The 22,087-nt window shown below is 39.3% G+C and overlaps 1 protein-coding gene across 1 annotated transcript in view; it reads right to left on the bottom strand.

The window, feature by feature from the left end:
- inpp4ab (inositol polyphosphate-4-phosphatase type I Ab) overlaps positions 1-22,087 on the bottom strand; it is a 41,750-nt gene that overhangs the window by 908 nt on the left and 18,755 nt on the right. Inside the window, 18 exon segments of the mRNA XM_032506367.1 lie at positions 9,045-9,199; positions 9,297-9,409; positions 10,474-10,571; positions 10,704-10,903; positions 11,994-12,061; positions 12,145-12,268; positions 13,907-14,079; positions 15,095-15,127; positions 15,749-15,904; positions 16,277-16,418; positions 17,195-17,410; positions 17,876-18,059; positions 18,865-18,882; positions 19,208-19,316; positions 19,461-19,531; positions 19,533-19,563; positions 20,146-20,276; positions 20,535-20,682. Of these exon segments, the coding sequence (XP_032362258.1) occupies positions 9,045-9,199; positions 9,297-9,409; positions 10,474-10,571; positions 10,704-10,903; positions 11,994-12,061; positions 12,145-12,268; positions 13,907-14,079; positions 15,095-15,127; positions 15,749-15,904; positions 16,277-16,418; positions 17,195-17,410; positions 17,876-18,059; positions 18,865-18,882; positions 19,208-19,316; positions 19,461-19,531; positions 19,533-19,563; positions 20,146-20,276; positions 20,535-20,682 (2,170 nt within the window).

The following is a 22,087-nucleotide window of genomic DNA, read 5'->3' as shown; positions in this document are numbered from 1 at the left end:
GGGGGGGGGGGGGCGCGGATGAGGGCAAAATAATAGAAATGATGGTGGGTGTGAATGATGCTAAAATAGAAAGTGATACTCACTCTGCTGGGGGTTGAGCGTCATTGCTTTTTTTTTTAAGTCAATGAAAATCAATGAATTACTAGATTAACTAATCCAAAGTAACAAAAAAAAACAAAAACTTAAAACTCTTTTAAACTTTGATAACTGTTTGAATACACATTGATTATCATATTTATATTAAAAATGACCAGCAGACAAAAATTAGTGCTACTGAGTGACACACACACACGCGCACACACACACACACACACCCGCACACACACATGCACGCGCACACACACGCACCGGTTAGTGGATTAAGGAAAAGGATTTTTTAATATTTCAAATCCATAAAGACACAACATTTCATCAGAGTCTGATTCTACTCTGCAGGCGGAGGCAGAAACGTTTATTACAACAGGAGTGTGGCGTTCAGGGACACACCGACTGGAGGATTTCTTAGGTTCATGGTACATTTAAAGCAACATGTGAGGCAGCGGGGCGAAAGCTTCTGGACATTTATCTGCTGCTGAGCACTTAACGCCAAATGAGGAAAGGAAAAGAAAAAGTGAAACATTTTTAAATTAATATTTGAATTTGGATATTAGGTCAGCAGTAAATAACAACATCCTAACAATAACTCCCTTTTAACATAATAACACAGGTAATTATGATCTTAGTTACACAATTATTTTCCAATTAACCCAAACCCAAACAACCTGGTCATATGATCTGATTTATCTCGTTGACAGGCGGGCTCAGAAGTGTGAAAGTGCAAGTTGTGTCACAGATTAGTACGACAAGTAATTAAAACATGTTAAAAACATAAATCTGCATATTATAACAAGACATATTAAGCTGGGATTTAAAGTGACAGCGTGACGGTTATGGCACAAGCATACTTTTAACATTGTATGGATTATTTACATATTCTCTGCTTTGGAATAACAATGTATAGCACGTTTTAGACAATACATAAATACTATTCATGGGCAGAGATAAGAATCCCTAAAAAATAAAACAATATTGGCAAAAAAAGAAATATTTCTCTTTAAGGCCAATGATATAATGCTTTTTAATTAATATTCTTAGCAAGGACTTCAGTGTAGTTATATGTATAAGTATGGGAATTAATTGAAAATATGACTTTATAACAGATTGCCATAGATTTTACATAAAATAATTCCCATTCCTTCACACCCCTGCTGCTCAGTGATTATATATAAGTACATATCTGCATCTTAAATGTAATTTAAACTTCTTTTAAATAAACTAAGTTTAACATATATAACTTCTGTCTCTTAGAGGTAGCTCTACACTGGAGGGACGAGGTCCTCACATTTCCTGAAATAATTCCTAAATTCTTTTATTTTCTTCATGCTGAAGAAAGCAAATAATTCCCCAAATGTCAAACTGTACCTTTAAAACACACAGCTCAACACAGTAAGATGCATTGTTTCCTACCGTTTATCGGAAGGGCTCGTGGCGGTAGGTCTCTACTTTTGGGTTTAATCACTTAATAAACAATATTCCTGACTATAAATATTAACGTCCTTATTTACAACAACTACTGGATGTGTCTCTAGTGACTGATACACAGCTCAATTTCGTGACTCTGTCCATTATTTGGCATCACTCAAACTATTGGGCTCTACATTAAGGCTCCATTGGTCTGCGACTGGCCCCAGCCGGGCCCTCGTTGAAAATAAGACTCTTGCCATCGGACCTAACAACTTTTCGGGGGGTAAACCCTGCTGTATGTGAGACGGCATGGATCATTATACTGGGTTTGAGTGTTCAGGGGTCATGAGATCAAGGTAAGCTCCCAAAGGGGGCTATTTTTGGTCTGATATATCCGTGTTAATGAGATCGCAGCAAGGACACTGAGGAGGAGACTGACGCTCTCGTTTGGCTTCACAGGCTAAGACAAAGAGAGACATTGAGAGACATTAAGAGACATTGAGAGACATAGAGAGACGTTGAGAGACATTGCTTTTTAAAATGCAGGTTTCCAGTGTGTAAAGCAGCCTGAACACTCTTGGTTTCTTATTGCAAGATTCGTTGAGGAGTGCGTGACACGATTCGTATCCCCTTTTATTTCCTACATTGCCACCCTTTGCCATATTCTACAGTATAGTCAAATCTGAGGCTGTCCTTTTTAAACAATTTTAGTATTTTATTCTTCATTTTTGTACTTTGGTTGAAAATATCAGTTGGGTTAAACAGTATTGGTGCAGATTCTGTAGTAGCTGGGAAATAAGACTGTGAGCTTTGCAGTATCGCTAACTTAACAATTGTTTCCACAACAACATAAGACACATAGGAAGTAGCTGGGGGGGGGGGGGGGGGGGGGGGGGGGGGGGGGGGGGGGGGGTTACAGCATCACAAAATGACACATTCTTTCTAGGAAGCTCTATGAAAAGTGCATGATTTGTAAGATAAAGCATCCTGAAGTCTTTCAAACAAAGGAAACTATTTGGAGTTGGGGTGAGATTAGAGCTGACGAGTTAGTCTGTTGATTAGTTGATTAGTTGATCGAGAGGAAATGAATCAGCATCTGATTCATTGTTTTAGTCATTTTTCAAGCATTATCTGCCAATAAATTGCTGCCCTAAATAAAATAATGCCAGATTATTGTCCAGTAAAGTGAGCTAAGAGGTCTCTAAACTAAACCAACTTGACTCCCATTTCAAGGACACATAAACTAACATGGAGGTGGACAGCATCAGAAGGAGGAGACGTCCTTTCTGACTTTATCCCTTTGCAAACAGATCCTTGGGTCCTGAATTCATCCCTTAAAACCTGACTGAAGCATTTGGCACAAGCTTGGATACTTTCCTCATTCACTCTAGAACAGCTCAACTACAAATAAAATCCTTAACTCCTTAACACAACTCAACCCTTTAATGCTACAATTAACTCTTATAGCTGCAACCTGTACCAGTTTGTTGCTAAATTAACATCTGAGTAAATGTAAACTGGTGCGCATAAATGCTCTAAAGGGTGTCGAACCTACGGCACTACACTGCATAATCAAACACATTTCCCCTGAATAGCCTACCCTCATACATTCTAACATTAGCCAAGTAGAAACTTCATCCTTAAAACACAAAGATTTTAACTTTGTCTATTGGCGAGACAGAGCCGATGTGGGTTGGACCGCCGTGGCACACTGGGACCAATCAGAGAGTCCAGAAAGTGCATTGAGGAAAACAGGGAACCACTCAATCTCAGGGAGCCAAAAGCATGAAACCCCTGATGGCATCAAACACGTTGCTGCTTTTCCACGTGAACTGAACCCATGCAGTACAGGGACACCTCAGCCAGGCTAGAACAGGTCAGGGCCATCGATGGGACCCAGTCACACAGGACTGGCAACAGAAATGTATAAATTAACATTAACCACAGAATTTCATTTAATTACTCAACGCAGGAGTACTACATATATAGTTGCTTACTGACTATACATTGCATACCTTAGTATATAATGACTGCATTATATTATTTCCGATGCCACACTCCAAGCTCCACAGAAATCAGTGTAGTTTTCTGTCTATGAGAGCTGAATATTTGCGATTATATGTTGTTTTTCATCGTTCCTTTGATTTTGCAGCAATTTAAAGCCTCTTAACACCCACACAGGTGTTTTCACTTCTGGTTGATTAGGCCTGTACAAGCCCACACAGTCCTGAGAAGACGCATTATCAGCCAAAACCATTGAAATCACCTGGGTGGCAGTTTTAATGCAGTTATATATTTTCAACCAGGTTTTTCCTCGGTCTACTTCTTGACTTGTTAAAATACCCGGTCAGCATGTGTTGTTTGCTCTATTACAACAAATGATTTTGTCCCTTGCCAAATTTCAATACTCAATATTTTTCGGCATGCAAGATCACACACATAAAAGGTTTTCTCCCAACACACTAGCACTCACTCCAGTGCACACACCATCTGCAGCTAGCGTCAACAGTGCAATGGTTGCTGCCTTGGTGAGTCAGCTGACACAGGAAGGGCATATTTGTTTCTGCTACAAACTTGCTAAAACAGGAACATTAACATAGTGGCCTTTAATCACATGGCTCCTTATGTCTGGGAAATGGGTCATGCATGTTGTCACTGGGCCTCATTCAAGGTATATAAAACACTTTGAGCCAAATGAGTAGGGGGGTGCAGAGAAGCTCATGTTTTTTTATGTAGCAGTGATGTTTTTGCACTAAAGTTTTCATTAAATTGGGCCATATCACCATATTAGTCTGGTTGAAGTGGGTGCATAAGTTCAGTTCATCTGTCTTGGACTAAACCAAGACAAGTTTTCACACACTTTGTCATCTACTATTCTGAGATATGGGTGAACAGACAATTCATTTTAAAAGATGGACTCTTTTTAAATGCTAAAGTTTGGTTAATATTAGTTAAAATATATATGTAGCTGCATGTAAACATAGTCATTACTGACCCAGATCAGCTGAAAAGTGCACAGGCTGAAATAGAAGCAAAATACCTCCTACAGTCTAAAAAACAGGAAGACTTAAAAAACAAAAGAAAACAAATACTGTAGGAAAAAATATACATAAGCACGGTAAGCTTCCTTAATTTTGGCACCAAATAAAACCTTTTGTTTCCACCATTTTAGCTTGTAGGGTGCAAAAGCACATGGAAGACAATGGTAAATCAAACAAGCTAGACATATCGCACAAATGAAAGGAGAAAAATCAATTTCCATTATAATAGCTACCATCAACAACTCTTTCCTGAAAGCAAGATTAATATATAATCTGCATATGTTTATACATATTCACAAATCTGATGTAATTTCTGGCCTATATACTGTATTTATATACCATACGTATCACATAAACTGTCCCTTTGTGTTTTCTGTCTTCTTTGTTGTCCGTGACAGATTGAAACTAAGGCAGACTAAGGCCGAGCACCCACTGACAGTCCCACAGATCCCAGCTCTGTCCTTTAGAGGGCGCTATCCACCAGAACTGCATCAGTGAGATTTGGATGCGAATGCACAGTTTTGAGACAATTTTTCTAAATCCTAAATATAAACCACCACCCTTCAATTAATGGACTACAGATAAAGATTGTGTTTTGGGTTCTACAGATGCAGAGCAGCTGTTTCATAGGGACATTTGGTCGTTTATAGATGGGGCATCAGCTGTGTCGAGCCCTTAGTCAGGGTGGGACAGCGTGTACATGCTGTACAGAATCAGAGTGCATGAATCACATACACACTCACAGGACTGTGGCACTGTTTCAGAAACACCCCGGGGGTTCAGTGTGGAGTGTTCCCGCCCCTCCTAATAAACGTGGGTCACTCCCAACAGAGAGCAGCTGGCGGCTGTTCAGCTGCAGCGGAGTTTGGCCAGGAAATAGGCCACGCTGAGGAAGATCCACACCACCAAGAGGTTGGGGCTGAGGGCCAGCAGGGGCAGCGTGTACAGGAGACTGGGGTCCAGCCGGAAGTCCCGCACCGGCAGCAAGCCGCTAAGGTTCTTCTGGATCACCCCCTCCCTTGTCCCAATTCTGCCGAGTCACGGGAAGGCGGGAGGAAGAAGGTGTGGAGCAGCCAAAAATGTACGAGGAAGGGGAAGGTGGTGGAGGAGAGGTTATGAAAGGAAGAGAGGAGGGAAGAGACGGAAACAGGTGAAGAAAAAGTATAAGGGCAAAAAGAGGAGGAAGGAGGAGATTAAATGATAAAGAAAATAAAAGATTGTCAAGAAGGGAAGAAAGCGTGTGTTGCAACAAAGCCAAAATAAACAGATGGCATGTTCACAAGCACGCACAGACGTGAAATGGCAAAGTAACAGGTGATGCCGCCGACAAATCCCAAAGAAGCCTCAGCCGCGATGATGGACAGCCATCCATGGTGGGACATGAGAATAACAAGCGATACAAATCGTATGGAGGGCACAACGAATGGAAATGAATCACAAACCAACCAGAATAAAAAACAATCCCGCAAAGATGAGCCAAATCATGACAAAGTCAAACAGGCGGGAAACAGAGGAAGAGGAAAAAAGAGAAAGAGAAAAAAGAGAAAATTAAGAAAGCCGTTTCTACGTCTTTCAGAAAAGGAAAGAAGATAAACAGCAATGGCTCACCATGGCCATGTTTTCTAAGACATGGGGTGAAGGAGGACGAAGAAACAGAGGAAACACTGCAGAAAAAGTGTCTTGGTTTCACTTGTGACTATTGAAACCAACATCTTTAAAATCAAGGGATTAGGTGACATATTGAAGTAGTTTTCACCCTGGATCAGAAACTTGTGTCTGCATGCTAACAAACAAGCTAGCACGCTGTTGGGTTTCATTGAGAAATGCTAACAAAGCTAACATGCAGTAAGTACCTGTTACAGACCTGGCTTCAGAATGTATTTTAAGGGTGTATTGTCCATTGCTCATTACTACTTATTATCTTTAAGAGGAAAAAAGTGGTGGAATGGAGGGAAAATTTGGAGGGAAAGGATATAATATCTTCAAGCTTTTTCCAACATGCATCACAACTCAAAACCATTCTTAACTTCAACAACTCGAGCTCTAAAAATGATCCAAAAGCTATTGTCATGCTCATCGGCTGATGGAGCAGAGGGGGAGGGAAAAAGGAAAAGGTGTGAGGAGAGGAAAAAGAGGAGAGGAAAAGGAGAAGAGATGTTGTATCATGCGAGTGTCTTTGTGGCGGTGAAGCTTTATTCAGTAAAAAGCAGACAGGTGGGATTACATCTTTTTCTTTTCTTTACATGGGCTTAACAACAAAATATAACAAAGTCACATAAAACTCCACTTAGAACAACACAAAAATACAAACACTTGAATATAAAACCTATATTCTGTGAGTTGTGGGGACAAAGACAACACGATGTCCGTCCTCTTGAACAGACTCATCATTAAAGCTATTTGGAAGCGGAAACACCTTCATTCTTCTGTCACTGTCTTTTATCACATTGGTTATTTTGCTCAGTAGCTGGAAAGCATTTTAAACAACGTGTTTTTTCTGGAAATCGGTTTATTATTTAGGAAATAAAACCAACACTTTTCAAACTATCTTGCCAACTGTCAGTTTTTTTTTTGTGCTAATTATTTGTTTTTACTGACCGTTTCTTCTCTTCTAAAATGATCTTTTTATTCTGCTTTTTTCTTTTAAATCGGATTTACAGATGGATAAGTCTGGTATGTGTGTTTTCGCCGTGCTGCTAGTCGGCTAACCCGTGCGGGGAAAAAATAATTTCACTAAAACTGACTTGGCTGCAGTGTAGAAGAAAACTAAACCTTGTGATTTACAACCTAAATTAAAAATGGATGAAGGAAAAGAAAAGGCGACGACGATAGAAGGGAAAGTGCTCCGATGATACAAATAAAATAAAAATACTCTGCGAGTTTGTTAGCAACTCAGACTCTACAGCAAGGACAGACAACACAGGACAAGACAATGTTGCACAGATGGATGTAAAGACAAAACAGGACAAGAAGACGGACAAACAGACCAACATCAGACATGTCAGCATTAATAAGAAAATGTATTTTCACTCAACCCAACCGCGCTGCCACTTGTGTCTCTATTGTGTTTATGTGTAGCATCTTTTTTTTTTCAATTTTTCAAATTTTTATTTCCCCTAATGTCTGTATTACATTTGTACACTGTGTTTATCAACGGGATTTAAAGAGTTGTATCTGTTTTACTGCTTTTTATATTTGTATTGTTGACTGTAATTTTCTTATTGTTTTTTTTTTTTTTGGGGAGACATTTTTAAGATCTGTCCAGGGACAACAGATGAAAAAGAGCCTTTTGGCTGATTCTGGTGCATTTACAGCGATGTTAATTAATGTCCACTGTCCCTGTCAAATAAATTAATAAAATTAAATAAATAAATGTAATACCAGTGAGGTCCCTCGCTCCTGTAGACACTGGTCAAAAAAAGGGTCAACAGTGGTTATCACCTAAATTTGGACCTTTCTGACAAGAGTCTGGTGAAGTAAGCAACCAAGTGAATTTCTAAATAATCAAGTATTCCCTTCGATATGACCTGGACCTTGTTTTAATGACCTTGTTTAATTTGTCTCACAGAGGAAGCAGGAAGTGGTTTTCAAACCACGCATGGGCAACACTTTCTTTCCTTTACAGCTGTGTCCCTGCTGTTAAAGATTTGGATCTACCACAGGCAATAAAACTCTTTAACATGTCATCACTGGGCGCTAGATGACACTTTTAGACACAACACTACTGCACTAATGCAACCTGCACAACTGGTTCATTTACATTTTAGCAAACATTTAGCATATTATTTAAGCAGTTGAACATTTTGTTTTCCCATCTTGTATTCATTTAAATCTTTGTTCTTATATTTTATTTAATTCTTATATTTTATTCCTATTATTATTTCATGTATACTGTATGTATGTATATCGTTTACTAGTATCTCATTTATATTTATATTCTGTGTTGTGTGACTAATGTACGTGTGCTGCTATAACACCGTAATTTCCCATTTTTTGGGATCAATAAATATCTATCTATCTATCTATAGTATCTATCTATCTATCTATCTATCTATCTATCTATCCATCTATAGTATCTATCTATCTATCCATCTATAGTATCTATCTATCTATCTATAGTATCTATCTATAGTATCTATCTATCTATAGTATCTATCTATCTATCTATCTATCTATCTATCCATCTATAGTATCTATCTATAGTATCTATCTATAGTATCTATCTATCTATCTATCTATCTATCTATCTATCTATCTATCTGTGTTCAGCTGAAATTATAATTTTTACATCAAAATACTGCATTTTGCATGGTGTAAAGAAAAGATTTTCCCCCCAAATATAATATAAAATATGAATATCCAGATTTCTTTAGACCCGATGAGGACCGCTGGCAGTCAAGAAATAAAAAAAGGAATCTGGATCTCTAAAGTTTTTGCCCAGGTTTGGTTTTCATTTTGTGTGTTTTTCTTTTCCATTCAGGCACGGCGAGGGCGTCCTACCTGCGCATGCAGTCGAGGGCCTGCGTGAAGACCTGCGGCGCCATGCCGTGCTCGTGCTGCAGGATCAGGCACTGCTCCAGGGTCACCGACATGGCCGTCCGGTCTTTGGCACTCTTGCAGCTGGTGAAACGAACCCCGTTGAGCCGGCGGCAGATCTGAGACAGCGAGGGAAGACAGGTTTAAGCCATTTAGGAACAAATAGGGATAGTTGATGTTTTCCTTAAAACACTAAGGTGTCGTCAGAGACGTCACCTCGGCCGCCTGCCAGAGGATGTCCACGTTCTTGTTCTTCCTGGCGTGGACGTTCTGCCCCAGAAACCTCAGCAGCTCAGGGAGACAAGTCTGAGAACGAGACCTTGGGAGGCCTGGGGGGGGGGAGAAGATGAGGAAAAAAGAAATTAAAAGAGGAGACATAGTGAGAAGAACATCAGAGCATTAAGCAGTCAGAGGAAGAAAGACAGGAATTAAGACCGCTAAACAACGTAAAATGACAAAATTACTAATACAGATGGTGGTTTGCTCTTAAATATGTTTGATTAGGTTTATTTGGAACATGTTAAAAAATAAAAGAGATAAATAAACACATGTACTGTGCATTTCAGTTCCCATGTTAAAAAACAACAACCTTTCTGCTCCTACACTCTTTTAATTCTTAACCTATTTATATATGTACAGTATACTTACACTTACAGGCACATATACACATTCATACACACATAAATGTACACATTATTTGAATAGAATTTGGTGGAAGAAGTATCCAGATCCTTTAAGTACCACCATGTAATACTAATCCATTAGAAGTAATCCTCCTGGATTTATAATCCCTTTTATGTATATGTACAGAAGTATTATCAGCAAAATGTACTTGAAAATTAGAAGTAAAGTGTGTGTGACTGAGTAAGAAGTAGCATGAAATGGAAGTACTAAGTACGCTTCAACAGTACTTAACCCTCCAGGTGTCCTCGGGTCAATTTGACCTATTTTCAAAAAGTTCCTTTATCAGAAAGTTGTGTTTCTTTCAACAAATAAAATGACATGGATAGTTCCATAAAACCTTTTTAAAAGTGAAATAATTGATCAGTTCATTACTTTCATTAAATGTGGGGGTTTTACTCAATTTTATAGCATGTTGATTTTTTTAATAACAGAAAGTTGAAAACCAAAAGATCAAGGAAAAGTGACAAAAGTGTCAAAAATATGACCGAAACGTTGAATTGTTTTTTTTTATTTCTAATTTTTACCAAGAAAACCCCAAAAGGTTTCATGGTGGACAGGAAGACAACACAAGGGTGAAGTCAAAGCACTTCCACCCACGTAAAGTTTTATTGTGAAAAGCCAACATTTTGCCTCAGCACTAAGTGAAGAACATGGTTCCTCGCCATGTCGTTGTTGTTATAGTTAAAGTCTAGTCCACGTCAGTACTTACAGTCTTCAGGCAGGACTTCTTTGAACTGTTCGTAGTATGAATTCAGCCTCGAGAGACTCTCCAGGTTAATGACCTCCTGCAGGGACGTGTCTCCGAACCTGAACAACAGAAAGAAACACGTTTTCATTCATAAAACTGGGGAGCAGCCCAACTTCCTCTGTAGTGCTAAAACAGTGTATATGACTTCACAAAGACTCCGTCTTCTCGTCTTCTCCTGCTCACTCCCTTACTTCTCAGCCAGCGTCTGCTGCTCGTTGATGCCGACGTTGAAGTGCACCGGCTGGACCCTCAGCAGCATGCCGCTCTGGATCTCCCGGGGCAACGCGTCGAACATGGTCCCCGGCAGCGGGATGCGGACGTTGAAGCCGTCCCGGTTCCCGGTGATGATCGGCAACATGTCGGGGGCCGAGCTGCCGGTGGCCTGGGTCACCTTAAAGTAACGTGCATGAACACGCAGGCGTAGAAATGTAATCAGGGCTGCACAATATATCGTTTTTTCTTTCATCATGGAGATATCAACTGGAGCAATTAACACAAAAGACACTTCTTATGTAGAAAACTACACTTTAAAACACAACTGTCATTCTTTCTTTAGCAATGCCTTTTACATTAATTCAATGTTCAATTTGTTTGAATAAAAGAAGGCTGGAAATGATTTCCTTTCGTTTTAAATTCAAGTTTTCAAATGCGAGTTTGTTGTATTTCAACAGAAAACTGAAAGCATCAGAAATGCAGAACTGAGTACATTTTAATCTCTTTATTAATCGTTAAGGCGATATTCACGAACGCTATAACATATTTTCCTCATAGCATATGGCAGTAATTCTAATATTGGTTTCATTTTTAGGTTTTTAAGATTTCTGCTGCACATACAGCAGTTTAAAATGTCCGTCAGAAATTAAAAGACATTTATAGAAAAAAAGGGAAATCCAAGAAATCCAAATTATCCAAAAAGCCTTTATTTTACTGGCTATTTCATAATAGAAAATGTAAAAGACATGGGGAGAAGCAACGTCTTTAACATTTTCTATTATGCAATAGCCAGCAAAATAAAAGATTTTTAATTTATTTTGAAGAAGAGTGACTGGGATTTCCATTTTTTTTTTTAAATACTTAATTGAATTCCCTTAATTGAAAAACACCTTCCAACATGTGACTGAACTTCCTGAGCACCCTGGACTTTTTTTAGTCTTTAAAAAGATATTTAGCTGGAACAAGTAATTGTTTGTCAATTAAAAAAATTAATAAAAAAGAATTAATCGATTATCACAATTTCTAACTAATGAATCAATGAGTTAGGGTTATATTATATATAATATTATGTATTTTCAGTCTCAATAGAGACGTAAAACAGAAAGGGAACAAAAAATGTCAGAATGGAAGCAATGCAGAATCAAAAATAACAAGAAAGTAAATAAGAAAATAAAATAAAATGGACAGATTATGATGATTATCAGCAGCTTTCTACTAAATAGCTGCAGTTGCAGTGACCTCATGGGGACGAATAATCATCTCTGTACCTTAAAGGTGACGTTACGAAGATCCATGATGCCGACACTCATGTCCTCCAACATGGCCAACTCCTCTCCTGGGAACACACACGTGGGTATCAGTGATAATCTGATTCATCTACAACTGTGTGTGTGTGTGTGTGTGTGTGTGTGTGTGTACCGTAGGTGCTGAGTAGAGACTCAAACTGAGCCAGCAGGCCGATGGTGTAGAGCTGTCGGAGGAATCCGTTGTCACGCAGACAGTTCCTCAGTTTGATAATAAAGCCGCAGATGAGAGCAGTGAGCTGCAACACACACACACACACACACACACACACACACACACACACACACACACACACACACACACACACACACACACACACACACACACACACACACACACACACACACACACACACACACACACACACACACACACACACACACACACACACACACACACACACACACAGTCACAGCATCTATTACAGCTGATTCATCCATAAATGGGACACAATCATTAAGTCAATGTTGTATCAAGCACTGTAAAGTATCGCTGTCTTTATTAGGACAGAAATCATTTAGGTCCCCCCCCGCCCCTCCCCCCCGCCTTTTCCTTCTCCCTGCCGATTCCTCACATCAGATGTTATGTTCAGGGTTATTTACTCTGTTGGTAATTAATACCACCACACAGCAGCTTTTAGGCATTTCTCTGTCTGCTAAAAGACGAGGACGTACTCAGTCTCAATCTCAATCTTTTAATGTACTGGTAGATAATAGACTTTTTAGATAATAATTATCTCAAGATTTTCTAGAATATGTAAGTCAAAACATATTTAGACTAATTGGAAATAAGGATATGGATATCTAATATGGATATCACGTTTTATGTAACTGTCAGGAATAAGAATCAGAATACATGTCAATTTATTGTTTCTTTATTCGGCATTGGGGAATAAAATGCTCAGCTGCATCTTATTCAGTGTGTTATTGCATATTATTAATGAATGCACATTAAAGAAGACGTAGCTGATACATTATTTTACTCCCATGAACTGAAATTTAAAGCTATTTTGTTGATTAATGATAATGAAAAATGCCCACTACAGTTTCCTTACAGTGAGCCCAAGGTGATGTCTTTAAATTGCGTGTTTTGTCCAAAACCCCCAAAACAGTTATTATCATTTATCATCACAAGCATAATAATTTGTTATGACACAAGACAAAGAAAACCTCACATTTGACAAGATTGAAATAGGGAATATTTTGCCATGCATGCTTGAAAAATAACTTTAGAAATGACCTTGATTTACATTTATTTGTTTAATCTTCTGTCAACTGACTAATTGTTACAGCTCTTATTATCTGTGTACTTGCTGGACTTTGATTGAACACCAGCTGACTTTCAGTTTTTGGTTAGGTCCAATGTTTTTTTATCTTCTACCTTATCATTTCTTAAACCTTGCTCCTTGTAAACATGTGGATTGGATACCAAGGTTTAACTCCATGTGTGAGTCTCCACTATTATACCCCTAGGGCTGGAGAGATCTCAAGTCTAAAATATCTACAATGAACCTGCTGAGTAAATATTATTATTATTATAATAACTATTGTTGAGCCAACTCCAGAAATAAGAGGCTGTTAAAATAGGTTGTAAAGTAAAATCCACAACATCGACGCTACCTCTGGGCTGTAACGTCGGGAGAGTGTTTGGTCAACAGGGGGAAGAAATCCTCTCTTTCTGTCTCACTTTCTTATATTGTTTCTCTCCTTTCTGTCTCTCTTTTTACACAAGTGTTCAAAAGTCACATGACCACTGTACATCCACCAAGCCCCGGGCCTTTGCATCGTCCAGTACAGATTTATGAACTCTTTATTCTACGATGAGCATGTAAATGTGTCTAAATATCGTGTTCCCGTGTGTGTGTGGTTCTGCGTACCGTCTGGCAGAAGACCACGTCGCGGCGGTACTGCAGCGACAGGTCCATGGCGATGGTCGGGGCGCTGTCCTGCATCAGCAGGAAGACCATGGACTTTTTGGCCTTGTCGCTCATCATGGCAACGCACTCGGTGAGCGTTGTGAGGAGAGGGTACAACGCCTCGCTCCACTCGCCTGGGAAACACACATGCATGCAAAGTGTGGATAAATACATTACAGAGGTTGGATTAAACACCAATACACTCATCCCCACGGTGCAATCTAATGTTAGTGTTAGCCCAGTTAAAGTGATGTTTAGTGTGAATAATGCTAGTTCATCTTTTAAGAGTTCAGTCCAGACAGAAACAGAAAACAGAACAGAGAAGCAGCAGAAAAAGCAGGAGCGCTGATAGAGACCATACTCCACTGTGTAAAGCGCAGGTGCATTTAAAAGTTGTGTGTATTTCTTTACAAGAAACTTCAAGAAAATAAAAAAATCTGGATTTAATCCTGAAGATGACCTACATTTCCCAACGGGACATTTTCCCCAAATATAACAAAATACAACTTCTAACAAAGTTGTTCTTTAAAAAAAAAAGAAGAAGAAACCTCTTAGTCTCTCTTAATCACAGCAGAACCAGGTATTGCCTTTGTGATGTCAAACCCTTTATTATACTTTATAGTCCCAGGTTGGAATCTGTAGTGTTCACCGCAACTTTCTTTGCGTTTCCCCACAGAACATTGTGTAGTTTTTTCCTCTTGACCCCCAAAATGGTGTTGCTTTGTACACACCCTACGTATGATGTCACATATACTCCCGTTTGGGAAATTTCCTCCCTACTAAGACATAAGGGTCATCCAGAATTCATCGAACTGTTGTATATGTACATCTCAAAAGGTGTTGTGTGCTTAAATTAGTTATCTGAACATGTGAATGGACAGTGTTGAAGCTAAAACACAGTGTTAAGTTGCTTTTTAAAAAAGAATTTTACATAAAATCAAGTGGTGGTATATTAAAAAATCTTAAGCATTAGCAGTGAAATACCTGTATGTACAAATATCAATTCAATGGGCAGGTTGAAATAGACTAACTGGCTTATACTCTGGCTTATCATAATCTAACATGACAATCATATATTTATTGTTGAACCATAGTGGGGAAGAGTTAGGGAAAGACGCAAAGAAGCACGGGTGGGATAGAAGCTCTTACCTGGGTACGCCTCCTCAGCACTAGGGCTTCCATCTGGAAGAGGGGTGGAGGTGCAACATGCATGATTAGCGGGCGCTGTAAGCCACACAGGGCAGCAGAGACACACACATAGAAAACACTACACAACAGGGTCAACGATCTATCCAACAACAGTTTAGCTTTTGCTATAAAGCATGTTTAGATCTACTGATTGAAATAAAAACGTTTGTGGCTCTAGTCTGTTGGGCAGTTTTCTCAACAGTGTATGCGTATTTTGGAGTAAAAGTTTGGATAGACTTGTGAACCTGATCCAGTACAACAACATGTGGAGTAAGCACAAAATGTCAAATACGATCCCTGGTTACGCTCAGACATGAAGCAGCACTTACACCGGCGAACAGATGTTTCTAATTTTCTGCTTTTAACTACAGAAATGCTGCGACATTGTGGACAGAGCAAAAAGACGACAAAGATTGCACATAAAAACAAAACATCCCACACTTGACAGTTTTTCCTCACAATAGGATAAGTAATTTAAGAAGTACCCGCTTTCTTTTAAGTAAAGAACATTGTCAGAAGCCGTAACTCGAGAACCCTAAACTAAAGAAACGGGACCTAAAAACAGAAGGCTTGACAGAAAAAGCAAAACAGACATAAGGAAGGAAATCAACCTACAGAACTCTTGTGCGGAGCAGAGGGCCGGCAGAGAGGAAGAGGATGGTGGAGGTGATGATGACCGTGGAGGTGATGATGATGATGATGATGAAGGTAATGATGGGATACTTCCTGGGTTGATCCAGAAAGCTCGTCTTTTCCCTTCCTTTTCCTCGTCTTTTCACAGCCAAACACAGTGGTGTTAATTTATACTTGTGTCAATCAACTATATTTGTCAATTTATTGCAATTTTTTATTTTTTATTAGTTACGGATTTTTTAAGTTGCATGTATTGTAATGTAGTTCATTTGTCCCCCTTCTTAGTCACTTACTTTATTTATTTTTATTGTTGGGGGGGGTCAACAAAATCATTGAAAGAAATAAAAGCAAGCAAAAACTGCAAAAAATACCTAATTTAGTGACTACATGTAAACTTAGTTTCAGGGGATCCACCTATTTTTTGTCACATTTATACCCTTAAAAATAGATAAGAAACCAGAAAGAATAGAAAGAAATAGGTAAGTACAGTCTATTTTATGTGTGTGTTACCTTTCTTACTGGCGCCGCCCTGCAGGTCAGTCAGTGCACTGTCCTGACTGCTGACGCTGGGCCTCCTCTCCTTCTGAAGCAGCTTGTCAACACGCTGGATGATGCACTCCAGAGATTTATCCACATTCCCCCAAACCTTCTCCTGACAAGGGATGGACACAAGGCACACAAGCAGAGCTACGTAAGAAACACTAAAGGGCTGACACAGAAATTACAGTCGGTAAAATCATCGGGCTAGAGGGGAAAGAAGACGTGATGAATCACATCCGTATGCAAATCAGGGAGCACACCACAGTTTTCCATAACAAAGATTTTATGTAATGCGAGCAAATGTGGAGCTCTGACTCCATTACATAACCACTGTGTTTGGCTGCCTGGGGAGACAGAAGCAAAACACTGATGGTTGGACTAATTCTGTAACATGTACAGCCATGTTTACAGTGTTTAATTAGCATATAAAAAACAGGAAAAACAAGCAAATGTAGATGAGTAGTTTAGCATATTAATTAAGAACAACATCAGTTGTTTTTTCAGTTTTTTAGCCCGATGCATGAATATTTGATGAAAACAAAAAGAAATGTGTGCATCATATTCTGCATGGACAAATGACGTGATGACTAAAAGTGTACCAAGCAGTTAAATCATACTATATCCTGCTAATAGACAATTTATTCCCAATATAATAAATACTGAGATCAATTTAATCATAATAAACCTTTTAGTGGGGAGAATGATTTAAATCCTCTTCCCACATTTTCAGTATTGCAGTGCAGCTGAGAGTCTTAATATAAAAACTAAGCCCTTCACGTCCACATGTGGCACAACTTTAGTAAATGACATCAGATATGACACAATCTGTAATCAATATAAAAGTCTTTTGGTTAGTTTTGGTGATTCCTAACTAGCTAATGAACCCACCCACTCCTCTTCATGCCAGTCAACGTGCAGAGAGGATCGGCTGTTGCTGCCACTCCACTTGGCGAGCAGCGTGTCCTGGTCGTTACGCAGGACTACTTGTTCCGAGTCAGCGGAGGGAGACACTTTGGAGGCGATGTACTCGGGCCGTGCTGCGTTTAGGGCCTGAATAGCTGTAGCCAGCAGCTTACAGTCGCATACCGTCACCAACTGACGAGTCTGAGAGGGACAAGGACAAGAGAGGACAAGGTATCAGTTACATTTCGTCAGTGCAAAACAACATAAAAGCTTAAAGCTATAGTGCGTAGTTTCCTTGTCCCCCATGAGGAATTCTAAGTAATGACAACAAAACTGACGGCTTTTCCACATGATACAAGCCTTCCATTACCGACCCCCCCCTCTACGCAGTGGCTAGTAGCCAAGGAGGACACAAAGGATTAAAAAACATGGACTCTTCAGACGAGAGAAATATCTTCTCTTGAGTTTCTGCATGCGGAAGTTGCCGGATGACATCAGTTTCTAAACAATACTGAGAAGCACAGAGGGGGTTGCGTGGCGCTGCTAGCCTTAATTAGCTATGTAGCAACTCATTTGTTAACAGCTTAAATGTAACGGACGTTCATTGATATTAAAAGGTTACACACTAAAGTGCTTATGGTGATACATGGCGTTACATTAACATACCTTATCAGCCAGAATAGCGAGTGTCCTCTCCAGTCCGCTGGCGGATCGATCCTTGGCAGCGCGTGAAATCCTCTCTGCGTAGTAGCTGACCTGAGTCTTCAGCGTGTTGATGTGGGCGATGATCTCTTTGGCACGGACGATGTCCTGGGGTATGTAGACGATGGACTGCGAGCTGGACACGGCGCTGCTACACAAAGCAAAGACTGATGCTTTTAGCAGCGCGACTTTATGAGTGTATGCTGATGACACACTACACCCTCAAAATGTAAAGTTTAGAGTTGATTGTTGAGTCTTAGAGTCTACATCTAAGGAAAAATGGCCTTTTTTTTTAAGTCTTACAAATACCATTTTAGTTGATAACATAGCATTTACATGCACATGCCTGTTCTTAACAGTCCTAATCAGTAACTATAAAAATGCTACAGGTAAACACGAGACAACATCAAGTGACTTCAATACATAGGACCGGGGCAGATACCGTTCACTTTAGAAACTCACATGGATCTTTATGAGAATTTTAGACGTTCTAATCGGTGCTTTAATGTCTGATTCAAATGTTTTCCAAGTCTTTTATAAATATGTGTTTTTACTAGACATCCATGACTTAATTTACAAAATGAGCGGTATTTCAACAAACTTGTGTACCGTGTTGTAAAATATCTGAGTTTAACACATACGTGTGCTTGTGTGTTCAACATACAGGACATTTCAGTTACAAACACTGTTGAAACCAAATGCATCATGGGTCATTATTTGTGGCTGTTAACATAAGCAATGTGATGTCTAACAATGTTTCATGTGTTTGCAGATCACATTCATTAACCCTTAACCTACTCACCAGTTCCTCCACAATGCTCGGGAATCATTAAACGCTTTTGTGCAACTCAAAGTAGAGTGAAAGTATTTTTTTTTGTGGTGGTACAAGGCAGTGGGAGGCAAACAGTTCACAAAGAAATAAAAAAAACAAGAAAAGCAGTGCAGCAACTCACCATTCCTCCTCATATACGCTGATCAATAAAAAGTAACAAAAACAAAATTAAGGAGGAAGCCATAGAACTGATCGGGAGAATTAATGCAATAGTTGAAGAAACAATGCATTTTTTAGCCAAATATATGAAGAAATAAAGTACAATAAATAAGATACATCTTTCACACAAAAAAGTTCATATGAATCAATGGTTTCTCCAATTTGTAACAAAATAAGTAAAAAAATGAAGAAAGCAACAAAAAGAGCAGGTATATCAGTGTGATTTGGGGGAGGGGAAACATGCAAATGCCATCTTTTCTTCTTTTTAATGGTCAGTTTTCCCAGTTTATCCCCTCTGAACTTACTGTTTCTTTGCCTCCTCAAATTTCTGGATGAGTTTCCTCAAACCGCTGTTTTTAAAACCTTGGCAGTGAGCGGCCGGAGCTCCGATGGTTATCACATCATACGTGTGTTCTGGAGAGGAAGAGAAAAGATGAGTTGTGTGTGTGTGTGTGTGTGTGTGTGTGTGTGTGTGGGGGTGTGGTGTGTGGGGTGTGTGTGTGTGGGTGTGTGTGTAGTAGTATCTGGTTGTCCATGTTGTATGGGGTCCAGTCTCACCGAAGCCCAGCTCATCCTGCACCCTCATCCTCTGGACGTGCAGGTTGGTCGGCATGAACTCGAGTTTCCTCTAGCTTCAGGTTACTGGCTTTAAACGATGGACCTGCCGAGGACAGGGGGGGGGGGGGGGGGAGAGGATTGAATGTGAAAAACAGAACTGGGAACTTGTTAAAAAACTTACATAATGGTAGGGTGGGCGATATAGAGAGATATGGAGGGAAGAAAACCAGATAACACAATATTCTTGACCACATCAATGTCGACATTGCGACGATATTGTGGGGTTGACAATTGGTGCTCCTTTAACAAAATTCACCTTTACAATGACATTTCAAATGAATAGAGTGGTAGTATTTTTATTTACTATATTTACAATAATAACAATAAACAAAAAAGAGAAGTCTAAGTCTCTAAGTCTAAGTCTACATCCATGCACAAAAATAGTGTGATGTCAAAACAAGTCTGCAATTCTTTAAATGACATTTTTTACTGAGAAAATTGAGTGAGTATGTGCTTGTTATTATGAATTTAGACAGCGTAATTGTATATCACGATATGATTTCATCATGATGTGATTCCACTGAAAGACGATACATCATCATATTGAATTATGGCCCAGACCTATATGATGATATATGATTTACTGTTTTACGGGACAACAAGAGGCCTCTGAGAAACCTCTCACCTCTGTAGTGATTGAGGTCGGACAGTGTTTCCTGGTATGCGAGTATTATGGTCTGGTACTGAGAGACAATCTGTCTCCGCAGGTTCTCCCAGCAGGGGGACAACTCGCCCAGCTCCTCCAGCTCACACACCCTGGAGAGATGTTAGGAGAGACGGCAGTTAGCGCTACAGAGGAGAGTAAATGTGTATAAAACTCACATGGTGTTACAGCAACATTGGTACCCTTGTCTGAACATGCATTTGATATTACGGTTTTCACTATTTGAGCAAAAATGGCTAATATTCTCTGGTTTCAGCTTCTCAATTTTGAGGATTTCTGCTGCTTTCTTCATCTTGTGTAACAACGTGACAACGTAAATGTCAGACATGTACATGTGTGTTGGTTGGTACCTGGCGGTGTCCTCCTCCAGCAGCAGCTTGACAAACTGTCTGGGGACGTTTAGCGAGAGGACGCTCTCAGCCATCTGCTCCAGCACCCGTAGGTGGTTCCCATCAGTCGTGGGGAAGCGGTACATTCTAGACATGGTGCCTCCGAACACTGAAGATACAGGACATTTAATTAGGCTGAATTAGATCAGTTTGTCTGATCTTTTTCTAGTTCTGCCGATTTAGGTTTCTATTAACTTTAGTTTAAAATTACATTTTCAGTTTGAGCCGTTTTATTTGGCTTTTAGGAGTTTGACATGCAGTAAACATAACTAGTGAACTGAACTGATACCTTAGGTAACCAGTTTAGGTAGTTATAGCTATTTAACCAGACTATAAATAGTGATATAATTATTACATAAAAAGAAAAGGAAGAGAAACCAACAACAATAAATCAAGATGAAAACCCAACAGAATCAAACAGGAAAGGTGTAAAGTAGGTGAGGACACTAAAATACAACTAGACACCATAAAAATGTTATTATACCCTCTCAAACCTTTTATATTCTGTTATTTTTGGGATCAGTACTCTATCCCTAAGGAAACCGATCGGCCCCACTCACTGGTGACAATCAATAGATTTCTGCTGGGTAATGAGATTCATGGTCTGGTGTGGCGGTAAACGTGGAGCCATGCAGGCGGAAGAGGACGGGAAGAAAAGAAAAAAACATTTTTTATCTTTTTTTAAAATCATACTTTGGCATACCTGTAATATTATCCAAATCTATTTTTAGTCCCTCGGTTCCTGGACAAAGTGTGGTGCTGTTACCGGAATCCTAAATATGAACGCCATCATGTTTATTAATGATGACGATTTGAGTAGTCTTATCCTAATTCTTTAAATGTTGGACAATTTTTGGATAATTATGTCGATCTTATTGAATCAAACATCTTGTGTGTGTTTTTCCAGATAATTTTTATGAGGAATTATCTTATTTCCTTAGTGTTTTCCTACTATTTGAAAAAAATTTCTGTACGTATATAAATGGAACTGCGATGCTTATTCATATTACCCTATGAAAGTCTTTAGACATAAACCTTATTTTAAATAATATGGAATAAACCAGCAGGGGAAACAATAAAAAGGCAAGCTCCATTTTTGAATATATTATTTTCCAAGCTGAATTTCCAGAAGAAATAGCACTTGATTGTTGTGGAAACAAGTCTTTGTTTTGCAGAACAAGGTTGTTCCAAAAGTCCAAAGGTTTAACAGGCACCTCACCTAACTCATTTCACCAAATTATTTCCAATTCTATCCACTATAATTTGTAGGTGCCAATAACTAAGTCCATATTTAAATAGTCACAAAAAACACACATGTGCCCGGGTTTCCCCCAGAAGAGTTGTTAGGTCCGGTGGCAACTGACTTTTTTACGACAATAATGGACAGAATGGCCAAATTAGGAATTTAGAAACGCTATTTAGACAAACTCCATAGGGCTGTACACTAAGTCTAACTGGAGATTTGACAATATGACTAGGCCTAAGTTTCTACCCCCCCCCCCCCCTTTAACTGT

This window comes from Etheostoma spectabile, chromosome 24, assembly GCF_008692095.1.
Source record: "Etheostoma spectabile isolate EspeVRDwgs_2016 chromosome 24, UIUC_Espe_1.0, whole genome shotgun sequence".
NCBI lineage: Eukaryota > Metazoa > Chordata > Actinopteri > Perciformes > Percidae > Etheostoma > Etheostoma spectabile.
This window is presented reverse-complemented; position numbering and strand designations above follow the sequence as displayed.